Source organism: Mobula hypostoma, chromosome 12, assembly GCF_963921235.1.
Source record: "Mobula hypostoma chromosome 12, sMobHyp1.1, whole genome shotgun sequence".
Taxonomy (NCBI): Eukaryota; Metazoa; Chordata; class Chondrichthyes; order Myliobatiformes; family Myliobatidae; genus Mobula; species Mobula hypostoma.
The window spans coordinates 22,503,871-22,523,678 of record NC_086108.1 but is presented as its reverse complement, the minus strand read 5'-3'; the positions used below and the strand labels follow the sequence as shown (position 1 = coordinate 22,523,678).

Genomic DNA, 19,808 nt, shown 5'->3' with positions numbered 1-19,808 from the left:
TTCGTGTCTGTTTTGCTCACCACATTCATCACTACTTCAACAAGTCAGGAGTTATGAAGATTTGGAGGGTGCAATCGTTATAAGCATTGTATAAAGGCAATCTATTATCTGCAATAGGTGTCTACACTGATTTTGTTTATTTACAGTCAGTCAAAGCACAGCAGATGAACTCCCGAATCGTCGACTGTACTTTTTTCCGTAGATGCTGCCTGACCTGTTGAGTTCCTCCAGCATTTTGTGTGTTGCTTTGGATTTCCAGCATCTGCAGATTTTCTGGTGTAAATGATTGTTTGCCTTTTTTTTAATACTTTTTTTTAAAAACTATTTCCATGAAACTTCGGCTAAATGGAGCAGCCATTAAATTGGGACAAAATGTTCTGATCCCAATGTGTCCCAATTAACTGCAACCGATGTATGAGCATTATAGTCAGATGTCAATGATGTTGTTTCACGATACAACATACACGCTTTCACCCATTAACAGATTAGGTTTTTACAGATTGATATTGTCTGTACGTTGGGCAGTGCACAAAAATAATATCATGCAGTATGGTAACCACACCTCCACAGTGGCATCCAAAGCACATTAGAATGATAAGAAAAAACAATTAATAAAAGTGGAAAGCAAAAAAAAAAGCTAGTTCTGCTGTTTGTCGGAACAAACACATATATATGCAAGACATTTGAATTTATTATTATTATTCGTATGCAGGGGTGCCCATAAGGTCAGTGCTTGTAACTCAAGGATGACCTGTCCATACATTCAGTGGTCACTTTACGAGGAACCTCCTGTACCTAATAAAGTAGTCAATGAATGTATGTTCATAATCTTCTACTTCTGTAAACCATCTACTTCAAGGTTCGACATGTTGTGCGTTCAGAGATGCTCTTTTGCACACCACTGTTGTAGTGGTTATTTGAGTCACTGTTACCTTCCTGTCAGCTTGAACCAGTCTGGCCTTTCTCCTCTGACCCCTCTCATTAACAAGGTATTTCTGTCCACAGAACTGGCACTCGCTGGTTGTTTTTGCTTTGGTTTTTTTTGCGCTATTCTATAAACTCTAGACACTATTATGCATGAAAATCCCAGGAGATCAGTAGTTTCTGAGCTGCTCAAACTGCCCCAACTGGCACCAATAATCCTTCCACGATCAAAGTCACTTAGATTACATTTCTTCCACATTCTGATGTTCGGTCTGAACAAATGAACTTCTTCACCCTGGCTGTATGATTACATGCAATGAGTTGCTGTCACATGATTGGCTGATTAGATATTTGCATTAACCAGATGTACAGTTGTGTACCTAATTAAGTGGCCACTGAGAGTCTATTTCAAAATGAATTTTCCATGCATTCATATAACATCAATTCACACTACTTGTGAATAAAGACAGGTCTGGCAAATAATTAGCAGACACAGCACGATACACGTAATGAAATTGTTCAGCCAAAACTTTGCACAAATTGAAAGAATATAAAAATGAGGTATGTTACATGTCAGATAGTCATCTACATGATATTTTGCAAATGAGAGGTCAGTTACCTAAAGCAAAATATTAGTTATAAAAATTGTTTCCAAAATAATTACAATGAGGATGAAAAATTCCTTTTCCTAAAGACTTCGTGCTTCATCCTTTGAGCACATAATCATCAGCAGAAACTGAAATGTTCCTGAAATAGTTGCCACCTTGCAAAGCATTACCACACTGAGGTTATTGTGACAGATTCTCAAATTCAGTCTAAGTAAACTGAAGCAGCTATCTGAGATTGAGAGTCACCTGCAGCTCAGAACTCATCTGAGTCGTCATCTTGCTGGGACACTAAGTGGCAAAGCAAATCTATGAACAAAGTGGAAGGAGAAACAAGTGCATCACTATACCCAGCAAAGCAGAAAGACTGACTGTTATCTCGTGATGCTACTCTTTCAAAAGTCAAAAGATGCAAGGAATAGGAGAAGCTTATACACCCTCACACTCATATACAAAAGGAAATTATTCACACCCAGATGATGGAATTCAAAGTAAATTTAAAGTAAATTCATTATCAAAGTATATACAGTGCCTATAAAGATATTCAACCCCCTCTTGGAAGTTTTCATGTTTTATTGTTTTACAACATTGAGTCACGGTAGATTTAATTTGACTTTTTTTGACACCGATCAACAGAAAAAGATTCTTTCGTGTTAAACTGAAAACAGATCTCTACAAAGTGATCTAAATTAATTACAAATATAAAAACATTAAGTAATTGAATGTTTTCTCATCCCCTTTAATATGACACACCAAATCATCACTGATGCAGCCAACTGGTTTCAGAAGTCACATTAATTAAATGGAGATCACCTGGGTGCAGTCTAGAGGTTTCAAATGATTGTAGTAAAAACACACCTGTATCTGGAAGGTCCAACTGCTCCAAAATGCCTGAGTCTGTTGGTTATCAGTATGTTAAGGAAAATTATTGCGATATGTTAACAATTTTTACTGATGAATCTACAGATAATTTAATGAGGAATGTCAATGTGGATGTTTTTGTGTCTGAATTACAGGTAACAATAAAGAAATGTCTTACTATTTATCAGTGTATACTGCAGAACTGGTTGCCATCGTTTTGGGCTCACAGTGGGTGGAGGAACTTTGTCCCTGCAAAGTTATAATTTGTTGAGATTCTTTCTCAGTTTTGACTAGTCTTAAAACAGGTCGTTCTAGCAATAGGTCTGATTTACTGCTGGAAGCTCTTCAAACTTTATTTCATATTCAAAGTATTGGTCTACATGTCTTCTTATGGGTCCCTGCACACAGAGGTGTTGAGGGGAATGAGTGGTAGATTTTTGGTCAAAAAGGCTGTTAAAGTCCAACTATGGATATAGACCTTCCACTTAACAAATCAGAAGCTAAGGGGTTGGTGAGTCTAAGAATTCGGGGATTATGGCAAGACTTGTGGAATAATGGGCATGAGGGGAAACCCCTTGACAAAATACAAAACTGTTGGATTGATGGGAGAAGGGATCATATTGACTTGAACTGAGTTGGACATACTATGCTTAATTATTCCTATATCTTGTTGGAAAACATCACTCTGGGGTATGTAACTGTTGTCAACATTATGAAACAGTTGAACACATTATTTTACATTGTGAAACATACAAGGTTGAACGAAAGCAAATACAAGCTACACTACCAGTTTTGGGGGTTGACAGTTTTCATTTAAAAACTAAGTTATGGAAGTTACTTTAATTTAATTTACAATATTGCCTTTCATTATTTAAAATCTGTAGGGCTTTTTGGGGTAATTTAGTATTCAGTTGATAGAGAACTAGTAGGGGTTTTATTTCCCAACTCACTACACCACACTCCAGTCCAGTTGGTGGCGGCAATGCACCTTGAAGGGGGAGGAGGGAGAAGATCCAGCTGCTGGCGAGTCAGTATCCCGGCAAAAACTACACCATGAAAACCAAAAAAAACACTCCAAGCAACTCCTCAAAAAGGTTATTGAAAAGCACAAGTCAGGAAATGGATACAAGAAAATTTCCAAGTCACTGAATATCCCTTATAGTACAGTTAAGTCAATCATCAAGAAATGGAAAAAATATGGCACAGCTGTAAATTGCCTAGAACAAACCATCCTCAAAAACTGAGTGACTGCATAAGGGGACTAATGAGGGAGGCCACCAAGAGACCTGTGACAGCTCTGGAGGAGTTACAAGCTTCAGTGGCCGAGATGAGAAAGTCTGCACCTACAACAACTGTTGACTGGGTACTTCACCAGGTGTAGCTCTATGGGAGAGTGGCAAAGAGAAAGCCATTGTTGAAAACAACTCACATGAAATCTCAGCTAGAATTTGCCAGAAGGCATGTGGGAGACTCTGAAGTCAGCTGGAAGAAGGTTCTATGGTCTGATGAAACCAAAATTGGGCTTTTTTTTCCCCCCATCAGACTAAATGCTATTTTTGGTGTAAGCCAAATACTGCACATCATCAAAAACACATCATCCCTACCGTGAAGCATGGCGGTGGCTGCATCGTGCTGTGAAGATGCTTCACTGTAGCAGGCCCTGAAAGGCTTGTGAAGGTAGAGGGCAAAATGAATGCAGCAAAATACAGGGAAATCCTGGAGGAATACCTGATGCAGTCTACAAGAGAACTGCTACTTGGGAGAAGATTTGTTTTCCAGCAGGACAATGACCCCAAGCATAAAGCCAAATCTACACAGGAATGGCTTAAAAACTGCAAAGTTAATGTCCTGGAGTGGCCAAGTCAGAGTCCAGGCCTCAATCCAATTGAGAATTTGTGGCTGGACTTGAAAAGGGCTGTTCTCTCACAAGGTCCATGCAATCTGATATAGCTTGAGTAGTTTTGTAAAGGAGAAAAATTGCAGTGTTCAGATGTGCAAAGCTGATATAGAGACCTATCCACACAGACTCGAGCTGTAATTCTGCCAAAGCTGCATCTACTTCATACTGACTTGAAGGGGATGAATACTTATGCAATCAATTATTTTGTGTTTCATATTTTTAATTAACTTAGATCACTTTGTAGAGATCTGTTTTTACTTTGACATGAAAAAGTCTTTTTCTGTTGATCAGTGTCACAAAGGCCATATGAAATTCACTATGATTCAATGCAAAACAAAACATGAAAGCTTCGGGGGTGGGGGGGGGAGTGAATACTCTTTATAGGCACTGTTTGTCACCCTGAGATTCATGTTCTTACAAGCACACTCAATAAATTCAATAACCATAATAGAATCAATGAAAGACCACACCAACTAGGCATTCAGCCAGTGCATAAAAATCACTCACTCATCGAACTGAGAAATGCGGCTTCACACAGTGAGTAGGGGAGCAGAGACATGGTAAACCTTTGTTAAGCATAAGCATTCAGGCCCTTCCCAGGTCATGAATATCTGACTTCTGGACAACTGTACATATGAATATGCATTTGCAACACCACTAGGATGAATTGGGTTGAATTTGCTGATGGCTACTGGCTACAGGGCTGCAGTCTTCTTCTGTCAGGTGGAAAAGAGGCATTTGTGTGTGAATTTTCTCCCACTCTACTTCCCCCACCCCCCTCCACAACACCCCAAGCTACAACAATCAAGGGCTGCATTGAGCCGAGCAGATCCGGGAGTCAGTGAGACCAGCTGGGAGCCACACTTCCTTCTCCTGTTTGCTCTCCCCATCACAAATGTTTCTGTGATCCTCCTCCACACAGCTTTTGTTCTTCAACTTAAGAACTGCTCGCAGGAATGCAAGCCTAGAGTAACCTAGGGGCTGCCTGTATTGGATCAAGGTTAAAACACAGGCATCAAAACATGTCTGTCCAAAACCAATTAAACTTAAACTTCTGCACTTGTTTGTGCTATTTGTTTTGCTGAATTTGAAAGTCTACAGTAGTTTTATAGATAGCACAGTGCCCTAGTTACCATCCAAATGGAACAAAACAAATTAAAGGCTTGGGATGATCCTTAGTATGCAAGATGAATTACATTGACTAAGATTGGTCATGTTTCTTTGCTGGTCCTTCCAAGTTCGAGATAATTGGTAATAGGTTTAATATTGTCTCAGGTAATGAGATACAGCGAAAAGCAATCCGTACCAATGCTGTCCGTACCAATCATTCTGCACATAAGCACATCCAGGTAGTACAGAAGGAAAACCATAACAGGTTGCAAAATATTTTTGCATTTTATACAAAAAGCTTAGTGAACTTAGTCAAATAAGGTCTAAAGGACCATGATAAAGTAGACAAGAGATCAGGAGTTCCTCTTTACCATACAAGAGGTCCATTCACAAGTCTGAAAACAACACAACAGGATCCATTCTTGAGCCTGCCAATACTTGTCTCAAGCTTTTGTATCTTCTGCCCAGCGTGTGCGCGGTGGGAAAAGAGAGAGAATGAAGGGGTAGATACTTGATTTCCATCAGAACTGGGGTGGCTGTTGAGTCTGCAGTGAAGTCAACAGCCTCCATCACAGGTGATTTGAACCGCTGTATACCTTTCATTTTGCACAACTGGTATCTGCTTGCCTTTGGGCATGCTCTAAATCTAAGTGCACAACTTCTCTTTTAGCTTGACCTTCCCTGGAAGTTCAAGGACACTTTGAGAATGTCCTTGAAGCATTCGCTCTGTGTTTCTGTTCCCTCTCTCATCACTTGCCAAACCAGATTTCTGAAACAGAGACCTTGTCTCAGGACGTTGTGTCAGGCATACAAACATAATGGCCTAATAGAGGACAGTTGTTCATCTCCCAGAGGAACTTCTCCAAGGATGTCACTGGAGAAGTTCCACCAACACTTCAAGGTGCTTACTGCAAGTTGTGTACATTCCCCAAAATATTTTGGGGTAGGGAATCACAGAGTCATAGAGAAACAGCACAGAGACACAAGAAACATCAGGAGCTAGAATCTGAAGCAAGAAACAACCTGCTGGAGGAACTCAGCAGTGAGAGGGAAAGGAACCATTGAGATTTTAGGTGGGAACCATGTATCAGGGAAGATCTCATGAACAGAAAATATCTAATCCCAGAAGCAGACTTGGCCTTAGCAAGGAAGACCACAGTGCTTTGGACAAACAATTTTATTCATGAAACCCGAACAAAGGAGAAAGCTCTTCAATTACTAATCCAGTCCAAAAATACACCACTGGGCAGTTTACATATATGAGGTATTATACCAGGTGAATGAATCCATGTAGTTGAAGTGTGAAATTTACTACCACAGGGGTTTAATAAAGCACAATGCAAAGACATATTGAAGGAGAAGCTATTTAAGTACTTCAAGTTATGTGGGGATTAGGAAAAAAGCCAAGTGGTCCATGAATACACATAGAATTGTTGGGTTGAATGGCCTGCTTCTGTCGTGGAATTCTGCAGAAAATCCTCCTGGATATGGTTCTATGAATTAAGGATTCAACACTGAAAGCAAATCCTGAGGAAAATACAGTACTGTACAGATATCAATTGTATTCACAGTACCCCAACTCCTTTACCTTGAACATAAGATTTTACTGAGTTATAAGAAATATTGGCCATGGTTTTAAAAAGGAAGCTGGGGGTAAAAGATCACAAGACAAAAATCACCAGCAGAACTGAGTCTTATAGCATAAATTCTCACTTGTTTACCACACCACAATGAAGCAAACTTTTGGGATTTACAATGCAAACTAATAATACAATTCTGCTAATCCTTGGCCTCAATGTTAATAACCCAAAATTCTAAATGATATCCAGATTAGAGTGTTATGAATAAATCAAATGCCCATGCTTGGTACTGAAGCTGCTGAATTTATCATTTAAAGCAATTCCACTCCCGTTTTTAAAATCGCTTCCCTCCCTCTCCCCCCACCCCCACCAAGCAGTCCATCTTTCATGGTGGCTTCCAGCAATCCTGCAGTCAGGAGAAGAAAATGTCATAAAATCTTTCTTCAGATTACAACAGATTTTGTGTATTGTGAATGGCAGGTAAGATTACCAGAGACTGACCACCATTTCTCATCCTTCAGAGCACCTAATCAAAACAAGTGGCATAAAGCACATTCACCACCGTGAGAAGAATCCAGGGAAATTTACATAGAGCCTTTCCAATCATTGAAAGAGTGGATGAAAGATTCATGTGCACTTCAAATTTGATGTTTACTTTGTTCAGAATTTATTTAAATCTTACATCCATCCTACAACGTGAGGGAGTAAAAATCTTGGTATTACGTCTCCGTTGCAATTCAGAAGACTAACAGTTTGTAGAAAGAAATTGTCCCATAGCCTGTTGGTCCTGGCTTAATGCTACAGTAGCATTTGCCAGATGGAAGCAGCTGAAACAGTTTACGGTTGAGGTGACTGGTGTCCCCATTGATCTTCCTGGCCTTCTTTCTGCACCTGCTGCTATTGCCAAGATAGACTGAGACTATATTCTCTAATAGACCAATCCAACACAAGGGAGCATAATTTAATAGCACTTACCCCAAAAGACTGTGGAAGTATTTAGAGCTTTCAAGACCAATTAATAAATGCCTTGATTCTGAATATTAGAGATAGAGGCAGGGTCTGTAATGAGACAACCTCAAATGTTTCAAGGAAGTGCAAGGTTATGAAGAAAATCTTATAAACATCTAAATCAGTAGTAGGCCACTCTGCCTCTCAAACCTGCACCATACCTAATGAGATCATGGCGGATTTGATTGTAACCTCTTCCTCTATTCACAATACCCTTTCACCCTCCTTTACTTTTCAATGATCCATCTAACCATGTATTAACAATATTCAAAGACTGTGTTTATACTGCCATTTGAGGAACAGAGTTCCAAACACCAATGATTCATGAGAATAACTTTCTCAACACAAGTTCTAGATTGTAGAATGCCTTGGTTTGATCCCAGGAGCAATCAGTGTGTTTGCCTTCTGTGAGTGCAACTGCTAAGTCTGGCCAGACAGGAACACATTTTCATTCTGCACTTGTAAGAATACTGCCCCTACCACCTTTATTCAAGCCCACCATCACGAAAAGGTATGTTTGCCAATCCAATTGATAAACACTGACTACCCATGCAACAGAACCATACTGCAGGTCTTTTAACCATCAAGACAGCATCCAAAACCAGCTTCCAGGAGGAGTGGGAGAGCAAGACAGACATTGACCTACAAAAAGGCGTTGGTCCTTCCCTCAACATGCTTATAACCTAACCATCCATGGCACAGGATAGATACCAGGCATCCTGTGGAAAACACAGGCAAGATAGGTAATCTCAGCAGCATTGTAAACAGCCCCTTTTGAAAGACGTAGTCATAGTCACAGTCATACTTTATTGATCCCGAGGGAAATTGGTTTTTGTTACAGTTGCACCATAAATAATAAATAGTAATGAAACCATAAATAGTTAAATAGTAATATGTAAATTATGCCAGGAAATAAGTCCAGGACCAGCCTATTGGCTCAGGGTGCCTGACCCTCCAAGGGAGGAGTTGTAAAGTTTGATGGCCACAGGCAGGAATGACTTCCTATGACGCTCTGTGTTGCATCTCGGTGGAATGAGTCTCTGGCTGAATGTACTCCTGTGCCCAACCAGTACATTATGTAGTGGATGGGAGACATTGACCAAGATGGCATGCAACTTAGACAGCATCCTCTTTTCAGACACCACCGTGAGAGAGTCCAGTTCCATCCCCACAACATCACTGGCCTTACGAATGAGTTTGTTGATTCTGTTGGGGACCCCTTGTTTCCATCCAGGGGGTCAGTGTGGACATGGTGGAGGATTACAAATACCTGGGGATACGAATTGAAAATAAACTGGACTGGTCTAAGAACACTGAGGCTGTCTACAAGAAGGGTCAGAGCCGTCTCTATTTCCTGAGGAGACTGAGGTCCTTGAACATCTGCCGGACAATGCTGAGGATGTTCTACGAGCCTGTGGTGGCCAGTGCTATCATGTTTGCTGTTGTGTGCTGGGGCAGCAGGCTGAGGGTAGCAGACACCAACAGAATCAGCAAACTCATTCGTAAGGCCAGTGATGTTGTGGGGATGGAACTGGACTCTCTCACGGTGGTGTCTGAAAAGAGGATGCTGTCTAAGTTGCATGCCATCTTGGTCAATGTCTCCCATCCACTACATAATGTACTGGTTGGGCACAGGAGTACATTCAGCCAGAGACTCATTCCACCGAGATGCAACACAGAGCGTCATAGGAATTCATTCCTGCCTGTGGCCATCAAACTTTACAACTCCTCCCTTGGAGGGTCAGGCACCCTGAGCCGATAGGCTGGTCCTGGACTTATTTCATTATTTACTGGCATAATTTACATATTACTATTTAACTATTTATTACTATTTTCTACTACTATTTATTATTTCTATGACTATTACTATTTACTAATAGTAATATTACTATTACTATTTATTATTTATGGTGCAACTGTAACAAAAACTAATTTCCCCCGGGATCAATAAAGTATGACTATGACTACCCTCAGCCTGCTGCCCCAGCACACAACAGCAAACATGATAGCACTGGCCACCACAGACTCACCACAGAGGATTACATGCACTTCTTCCAACCTGATCTCAATGTTTGGTGTTCACAATGAGGTTTTCTCTAAATTGGTGAAAGCAACTGCAAACCAGGTGACTGCTTTGTGGAGCATCTGTGCTCTGTCTGCAGCAGGTATCTCAAGCTTCCTCCCATTTGCACACCGATCTGTTTGCCCTCGGCCTTCTCCTTTGCTAAGGAGAAGCCAAGTACAATTTGAAAGAGCAATATTTCATATTCTCCTTCAGTTTCATACAACCCAATAGTGTGAACATTGAGAGTCCTTTCAAGAACTCATGTTGTATTATTTTTATTTGCACAATTTCTCTTCTTTTGTGCATTGCTTGTTTTGTCAGTGTTTATGAATAATTTTCTATAAAATTCTATTCTATTTTGTTTTTCCTGTAAATGTCCGCAAGGAAATTAACCTTAAGGTATTATATGGTAACATGTCTACAGGTACTTCGTGAATAAATTTTCTTTGAACTTTCCAATTTCAGATAATCTGCACCCCAGTGTTTCCCTCCCACACATTCACCTGTCCATCTAATCATCATCTCTCTTTGATCATCCTTGTCATCCCCTCCCCCAGCTGGTTCCATCTGCCCTTCATCTCCTCTTTGTCTAGTTCCTGACTTTTTTTCCTGTTCCCAACCCTTGTGTGTACTGCAACTTGCTGGCAATGTTTCCTCTTCTCTATCGATCCTGTTCCCAGGTCTCAACCCACATCAACTTACTTGCTTTGCCTCCACAAATGCTGCTTAAGCTGCCAAGTTACACCAGAATTGTTTTTTTCTTTGTTTAATAAAAATCGATATATTAGTACATGCAAAGTAATTAACAATTGTTAGGGGTGGGAAACAAGACTCAGAGGAATTCTTTCCCATGCAAAAGTATAGACAATTCCTGCAAGAAATCTATTAATGCAAATGGAGATGAGTGGGAAAAGGACATCAACCTGTATTACTATCTATGGATTGCAAGCGAGATTATATGAAGCATCCTTACTATATTGTTTGTGTGGTCATCTTCTAAACAAACAATTGAAGGCAATGCCTGAGCACTTCACTGACTTCTCCCACTACGAGTTGTGCTGAGAACCCCATCGATCATTGTTGTCATTACCCAAGGGCTGGAGAAAGGGAAAATATAATCCCATTTGCAATAGCGCAACTTTGGTAAGGACATAGACATGAGCTCGGCAGCATGCACACAATAACCTGCCTCTGCTGAGCTACATTTGCTTACCTGGCAAATCAAATGAATCATCCTATCCCTAGATGAAGTTTCTTTCATGACCATCTTTGAGCCCGCACCCCTATATCCGTTCTAAGTAGTTATACCCTCACCAAACTTTACAGATGCAACATGGAAAGCACCCTATCCAGGTTCATCACAGCTTGGTTTGGCAACTAACCGGCATAAGATCACGAGAAATTGGAGAGGGATGTAAACGTAGCCTAGTCCATCACACAGTCTCTCCTCCATTAACCGTCTACACTTCCCAACTTTGCCTCATGAAAACAGCCAACAGAGACCCCTCCCACTCCAGTCTTTGCCCCTCTAACGTTGGGCAGAAGATACGGAAATTCAAAAATATGAACCACGAGGCTTAAGGACAGCTTCTACGTCATCGTTATAAGACTCTTAAACTGACTTTTTGAATCATAAAAATGAACTCTTGATTTCTCAGTCTAACTCATCTTTAGCCCTTGCAATTTGTCTACCTACACTTATTCTCTAACTGAAACCATATTGTCTGGGCAGATGGAGCTCGACAGCCACGGTTGGCAGCTCATCTAGAAGGGAAACTCTGATTTCAAACCTCTGCTGCCTTGCAGCTATACCCACTCATGGGGAATGCTATGGAGGTAAACCCAGAGGAAAAATACAGACCTAAGGCAGTCCTGTGTTGAGTTCAACACTGACCAGCAACTCCTACGACACTGCTGGTGTAAAACTGTAGCAGTCTCTGCTATTCCTTTGATTTCATCAGCTGCGTGGAGAGGGCAAATCTGCTACATGGGCAACATCTTGCTCCCCATATCGTACTGCCCCGGCTTGCGTACTGACTTGCATAGCAACTTCAACAGCTAGGTCGCAACATTCATTGTAGATCCCGACCAACGGAGGGCCAACAGTATATTCTGCATTGTTTTGTTTTCTTTTTGAACTTCCTTGAGGTACTTGTGTATGAACGGATCCATCTGGATAGGTCAATGTTTCAGGGGCTTGCCCACTGTGTGCAAAAGCAAAAAGAGACTGCACTGTAGTCCTTCCCCAACAAGTTTCACATCAGCTGCACCAAGTTTCAGCACATATTCCTGCAACCTAGAATGTGCAGTCAGCAGCATTCCTTTATGGGCATCTTGCTGTGGTACAAGACTTCGGATTATTTGTTGTTTCAGATTCTAGCATCTGCAGTTTCTTGTGTCTAAATTCCTTTGGCCAGTCATGCACTTGCTCTAATGCACCTTTTGAGTTAAGAGTTTATTTATTTTCTTCCCTCAGTTCTACCTTGCAAAAACAATAATCTCAGGCCAATGTGAATCATGGTCTGTGCTATTAGCAGCAAAACTGGCTGGCTGCATTAAGACGCTTCCAAGATGCTTGTGCCTCCCATACCCAGACACCACGTGTGAGGGCAGGAGAAGGGGAAATCACTGCAGTTATTATTTGTGAAAAAGGTCTACCCTGTTAATTGCTCGGATTTCACTTGTGGCTCAGCACTCTCACCTTTGAGACAGCGGATTTTGGATTCACGCCCAACTCCCGGCACAGATACTCGGCTGGCACTCAGTCCAGGTTAGAACTGGGAGGGGCGGTTGCACGGTGGAAGGCGTCTTCTGTTGGAGGAAATGTAACAGAGGCCCTGTCTGCCCCTTCAGGTGACGTGAAGGAGCAGGCAGTTCTCAGAGTACGGCAGCTCCCGACCTCCAGAATACATCTGCCCTCTCCAGCAGCGACAGATGAATCGGTCACTTTCACATCTGTTCCGTGCAAAATGGGCTGCCACGTTTCTAAAAGTGCACAACAACACACTTTTTTTACAAAAATATACTGTGTCATGGGGGGGAATGTCGAAGAAAGGCGCCATGTAAATTCAGGTGCCTCTCTCAGGAGCATGCGCCAGTCCGCTTGTGTCCCGCTCACAGGGGTGAGTAATTGTAGCAGCAGTATCCCGCAGCTCTTCATCGCATATTTATATCGGGACTCCTTAGTCGGGGGAGGTGGGGTGGTGATGGTGAAACAAAGTGTTCCGGACCCCATGCAGCTGTGTTTGGGAGAACAACCCTCAGAATATCAAAATAAACCACAGCAAATAATCTCTTGTTTTTCTTTCCTTGGGGAAACAGCTAATCGGTGGAGTTAATGACATCCAATTTTGTTTCTGCAAACCGTCAGCAATTTAGTCTTGCAGTTTCAGTACAGTCTCTTTAAGTTCTTTTTGTTTAAAATGCGCCCTTTCGCTACAATCGATTGCATCGAGCACACACACACACACTCCCCTTCCCCACCCCCTTCCTTTAATAGCTTCTCCCTTCTACCCTCGGGGTTGGAACTAAAGAGCGGGGGGTGGTGGGGGTGGGAGAAGGAGAGAGACAAAACAAAACCCACGTGATGTGCCAGAGTTTTAACACACAGCCGAACCGGGGGTACATGAAAGGCCTCACGTTTGAGGCAACTTTAACGCGCCTCTGCTCGTCTAGACAAGCATGAAGGTGGCTGCAGAGTGCCCTCCCCAGCCTCTCAATGCACTGCCCTGCTCCCAGCCACGACTGCGTTCATTTCTCTTTCATCTGACCTTTAACGAAGTAAAGCCTTTCACCTCATCAGCTCCTCCTAACGTTAAAAATTCAATGTTGTCTTTTCTTCAGATTTAAATTTAAAATATCTTCATCCCAATCATTTAATTTTCTCTACCATCTCTTAAATTCAGGTTCTCAGCTCGTGCAAACACCATTTAAAGTGCGAGCCCCAGTATCATTGATTGATGCAAGACTTGAGGGAAAATAAAATTGAGCGACTAAAAGGGGGGGGATTTTTTTTTTAAAGTCGGAAAGCTATAGCTGTGTGTGATGAGAGTCTGCATTTGGAAACAGCAAGGTTAAATAAGAAACCTACATTTACCAACTTCGGTGTGAGGATGCATAAGGATAGGGGAGGTTCAGTTTAACTGGGCAACAATATAGAACAACTCTACTGTCCAAAAAAACACAATATATATATCCAACAGTTTAGAGTGCATAGTTAGATTTATAAGCTTACTAAAATGTTTCAAATAGTTTTTGCCAAAAAGTGCTCTCTCTCACTCTCTGCAAATCTGAACAACATAAAACAATGAATGCCGTTTAAAAATAAAACCAGGCGCAGAACAAACTGATTTGGAAAATTTCCTTTAAAAATATTTTTGAAACTTAAAAAGAACTGCGAGATGCAAACCAAGATACAAATTATTTCTCACCACTTCGCTCACACACGTGAGAACAGCTTCTGTCTGCGTGCTGTCCTCCTGTGAAATAAGACTTAATAATGTTGCAGCGGGAGAAGGGATTTAAAAAAAATACACCAAAGCTCAAGAGTGTCTAGGAATAAGGAGAGCTCAAACTTACCAGATTGCCATGAGTTTCGGCACGCCACAGAAGGAAAAACACGGAATAGGTGAAAAGCGCTGCAGACCTGTAGCTATGAGTCCAAACCCTGGCAGCCATTCTCCAACAGAACTGCAGGAGGAACACATGAAGGGAGAGCTTGATGAAACCTGGATGGAGAGCAATTAATGACTTTACAACCTGTGGGTGCAAGCGAGGAGAGCAGATCGTTCCATTTACCCTGATTGACAAGCTAGACAAACAGTGTAAGTGTAAGACCCCAGCTGAAAGGGAAAGATACCCATCCTTCTCCTCTCAGGGCTCCAAGCAAGCTTTGTATCACTGCGTATTCTTGTGAACGTTTATTTTCGCCCCCACCCCTTCTCTCTTACCCCCAAAGCGACATAAGAGAGGAGGGCAGACTGGCGGTCAGGAAGAGAGCGGTCGACCCGAGCGAGCAATCATCCTGCCGGTTTCTCGCCAGTGGCGGCAAGTCACTCACTCTCTCGGCAAGTCACAAGGGGTTGGGACCAGCAGCCACCTCCAGGCTGACTGCCTTTGAAGTTTGCGCAGCAGGTTAAAAGAGGAAGCGTTTCCTCTTTAATATGATACGTTAAAAAGAATAGACAAATCTCTTTTCATGTTAGGAGACAACCTGGTAAATCAAAGCGAGCAGAAATGAAAGCCACATGGCACCTCTTAAACTGCCCGCCCCTCCTCCAGTCCTGCAAACCCTCCCCCCCCCCACAACACACACAGAGGGATCCTTAATGCATCTTCTTAACTCGAAAAATACAGGTTGTCAAGCAGTCTAAAAGTAAAAGCAGGCCACTCTTTCTGGTAGAAGTATTATCTAAAATAACATGGCAAGTGTTCTTTTTAAACCATCCTTTTATTTCCAGTGAGACCGCCGCTGGGCGTAATTCCCCTTTAGTCCGAGATCTGAGCACAAATTCTAGGTCATCCCAGCACTGAGGAAGCTCTGTCTGCCTTGTCAGCGGTGCTGTCTTGCTGGTATAAATTTGGCCTCTTTCTGTGGCATCAGTTCTGTTTGTGTGAAAAATGTTAAACTATTTTCTCCCAAGTAATACAGATGTGAAAGTCCCTCACATATTGAAGAGAAATCTGGTATCCCGCCCGATAATTACCAGTCAACCCACATCACTAAAAAAAACACACATTATCTTATTGCTCGTTGTGGGATCTTGGTGTGTTGCCCTATTGTAAATGTCTATGCTTTAGAAAGTATTTTATTAGTTCTAAGAATACCTGGAGGCAGTTTGTGGTTACAAATTAAATCTCTTTCAAGTATCTACGTATTCCCATAGAGTAGCATAACTTTAATTGGACAATTTGCCTAAATGAGGCATCAAAGAGGATCAATTTCCCAAAGCGGAGAATGGGTTTTTCCTGTGCTGTGCTTTGTTGGATCACAGAGTGCTGAAAAACATTTTATTCAGGATTGCTAGAGAAAATTGAAAGTTCTAAAACTTGTATTTCAGCATCCTTATAGTATTAATATGACCCTGAGAGTTGCTTGCATCTTAGAGCCAAAACCTGGTCTCATTTCTCAAAATATGCGAGGGAGTTGTAGGAACACATTGCATGCTGGAAAGCCTTGGCAGGTCAGACACCATCAATGGAGGAAATGGTCTTGACCCAAAACATCTGCTACCCATTCCCTCTCCATAGATGCTACCTGAGTCACTGAGTTCCTCCAGTATTTTGTGTGTTGCGCCAGATTTCAGCATCTATAGTCTCATGTTTTTCTGAGGAAACTAGGGCAATGACCTTGATGCCATACACGCTGTGGTTTGAATATCGTGTTGTTGAGGCTACAGAGTACAAAGGCATCAAGTTTAGCTCCTGGCTTCTTCAAGGAAGTGAACCTCATATCTCATCATAATGTAAGGGAAGATGTGGTAAACCCGACTGTAATAGGGCATGTAAACTTTAGCTGCCAAACTCTCCTACATTCTCTATGCAATCCATACTCAGAATGTCAAATCAGATGACATCAGGTGTCTGCCCATTACATGCTGGAGGTTGTTGGAGATGTGTGCTGTCAGGCCAGCCTGCCAGTATTGGAGCAAGAAAATGGAAGTTCTGTGGAATTACAGAGCTTTGTTGATCAAGCATATACTTGGAAAAAGGCCATCTGGGTAAGTTTCCAGTATAAATGTGTGATTAAACAAATGACCACTGAACAAGACCACACGGGACCACAAAGGAGGTTCTTAACACAGAGTGACTAATGCATGGAATTCCAGGTACAGAGGTGGAACAACTCCAAAATAATTTAAGCAATATCTGAATGTAATGAGGCAATATACTGTTGGTGGGTTGAAGGAACAGTGTTGGTTTCCTAAAGCAGGGTCTGAAGTTTACTGAATAAATTTCCTCATATATATCTATCCCATGATACTGTGTCAGTCCTTACCCACTGGATACTATATTCACCAAAGCAAACAGGTCTTGAGCTTGAAAGGAAAACAGTCTGTACAGTACTGAGAGGCTGCTGCATTGCTGCAAATGTAGTTCTTCAGGTAAGGCATGAAGCTGAAATTATGCTTAGCCCCTTGTAGGTTGTGTCAGAAACAAAAATTACTCCTGGTATCCCATGCAATACCCATCCCTCCACCAACATCATTTAAACAGAGTTCTCTGGCTCAGAAATCAAACTGCTGGAAGAATTCAGACTGAACAGCACTGTCATTATAAAGTAATTGTTGACATTTTGGGACAAGACCCAACAACAGAACTATCCGGCTATTTATTTTAAGCAACACACAAAATGCTGGAGACCTTTCTTCATGACTGGAAAGGAAGGGGGAAGATGCCAGAATAAAAAGGTGGGGAAGGGGAAGGAGGATAGCTAGAAGGTGATAGGTGAAGCCAGGTGGGTGGGAAAGGTAAAGGGATGGAGAGGAAGGACTCTGATAGAAGAGGAGAGTGGACCATTGGAGAAAGGAAAGGAGGAGGGAACCCAGGGGGGAGCAGACAGGCAGGTGAGAAGAGGTAAGAAGCCTGAGTAGGGAACAGAAGAAGAGGGGACAGGGAAGGACAAACATTTTACCAGAAGGAGAAACTGATATTCATGCTACCCAGACAGAATATGAGGTATTGCTCCTGCTCTCTTAGGGTGGCCTCATCTTGGGACAAAAGGAGGCCATGGACCAACATGTTGGAATGGGAATGGGAATCAGAATTAAAACATTTGGCCACTGGGAAGTTCCACTTTTGGCAGATGGAGCAGAAGTGCTCAACAAAGCGGTCCCCCAGTTTTTGAATGGTCTAACCAATGTTTAATTTATTTCACTGCTTTTAATTAATCTTTCTGTAAATAAATTGGCAGCTCCATTTCCACCAAAACAATAGTGACTGACTTTCACATACCAAGGTCACAAATAATGCTATGCAACTGAAGTAAGTACAGTATTTTTTTTCTTTATTACTTCCTGCCTATTATCAAGTAACCCAATGAATCAGAATCAGAATCTGGTTTATTATCACCGGCATGTGACGTGAAATTTGTTAACTTAGCAGCAACAGTTCAAAGCGATACATAATCTAGCAGAGAGAGAAAAAAATAATAAATAAACAAGTAAATCAATTACATATATTGAATAGATTATTATAAAATGTGCATAAGCAGAAATACTGTATATTTTTAAAAATGAGGTAGCTTCAAAGTCCATGTAGGAATTGGACAGCAGAGGAGAAGAAGCTGTTCCTGAATCGCTGAGTGTGTGCCTTCAGGCTTCTGTATCTCCTACCTGATGGTAACAGTGAGAAAAGAGCATGCCCTGGGTGCTGGAGGTCTTTAGTAATGGACTCTGCCTTTCTGAGACACTGCTCCCTAAAGATGTCCTGGGTACTTTGTAGGCTAGTACCCAAGATGGAGCTGACTAGATTTACAACCTTCTGCAGCTTCTTTCGGTCCTGTACAGTAGCCCCTCCATACTAGACAGTGATGCAGCCTGTCAGAATGCTCTCCACCATACAACTATAGAAGTTTGTGAGTGTATTTGTTGACATGACACATTGCTTCAAACTCCTAATAAAGTATAGCCGCTGTCTTGCCTTCTTTATGACTACATCAATGTGTTGGGACCAGGTTAGATCCTCAGAGATCTTGACACCCAAGAACTTGAAGCTGCTCACTCTCTCCACTTCTGATCCCTCTATGAGGATTGGCATGTGTTCCCTTGTCTTACCCTTCCTGAAGTCCACAATTAGCTCTCTTGTCTTACTGACACTGAGCTCCAGGTTGTTGCTGCAGCACCATTCCACTAGTTTACATATCTCATTCCTGTACACATCTCCTCACCACCTGAGATTCTACCAACAATGGTTGTATCATCAGCAAATTTGTAGATGGTATTTGAGCTATGCCTAGCCACACAGTCATGTGTATACAGAGAGTAGAGCAGTGGGCTAAGCACACACCCGAGGTGCGCCAGTGTTGATCGTCAGTGAAGAGGATATGTTATCACCAATCCGCACAAACTGTGGTTAGGAAGTTGAGGATCCAATTACAGAGAGAGGTACAGAGGCCCAGGTTCTGCAACTTCTCAATCAGGATTGTGGGAATGATGGTATTAAATACTGAGCTCTAGTCGATGAACAGCATCCTGACATAGGTGTTTGTGTTGCCTAGGTGGTCTGAAGCCATGTGAAGAGCCATGGAGATTGCATCTGCCGTTGACCTATTGTGACTATAGGCAAATTGCAATGGGTCCAGGTCCTTGCTGAGGCAGGAGTTCAGTCTAGTCATAACCAACCTCTCAAAGCATTTCATCACTGTCGATATGAGTGCTACCAGGTGATATCGTTAAGGCAGCTCACATTATTCTTCTTTGGCACTGATATAATTGTTGCCTTTTTGAAACAAGTGGGAACTTCTCCCTGTAGCAGTGAGAGGTTGAAAATGTTTGAATACTCCCGCTAGTTGGTTGGCACAGGTTTCAGAGCCTTACCAGGTACTCCATCGGGACCTTCTACCTTGCGAGGGTTCACTCTCTTTAAAGACAGTCTTAGCATCGGCCTCTGAGACAGAGATCACAGGGTCATCAGGAGCAGCAGGGATCTTCACAGCTGTAGTTGTGTTCTCTCTTTCAAAGCGTGCATAGAAGGTGTTGAGTTCATCTGGTAGTGAAGCATTGCTGCCATTCATACTACTGGGTTTCACTTTGTAG

The 19,808-nt window shown here is 42.0% G+C and overlaps 1 protein-coding gene across 4 annotated transcripts in view; it reads right to left on the bottom strand.

Annotated features, from left to right (window-relative positions):
• The window catches only part of si:ch211-267e7.3 (ADAMTS-like protein 2), a 149,883-nt gene extending 134,638 nt beyond the window's left edge, over positions 1–15,245 (bottom strand). For 3 of the 4 annotated variants that reach the window (XM_063063749.1, XM_063063748.1, XM_063063751.1), the window contains exons 1-2: positions 15,003–15,245; positions 14,632–14,742 (exon numbers count right to left, since the gene is read on the bottom strand). In XM_063063749.1, coding sequence (XP_062919819.1) covers positions 14,632–14,730 — 99 coding nt within the window. In that variant the 5' untranslated portion in view covers positions 14,731–14,742; positions 15,003–15,245. Of the gene's footprint in view, positions 1–14,631; positions 14,798–15,002 lie in introns of those variants that run through there. The other variant, XM_063063750.1, reaches the window with a different exon arrangement.
• Positions 15,246–19,808: the final 4,563 nt, after the last annotated feature.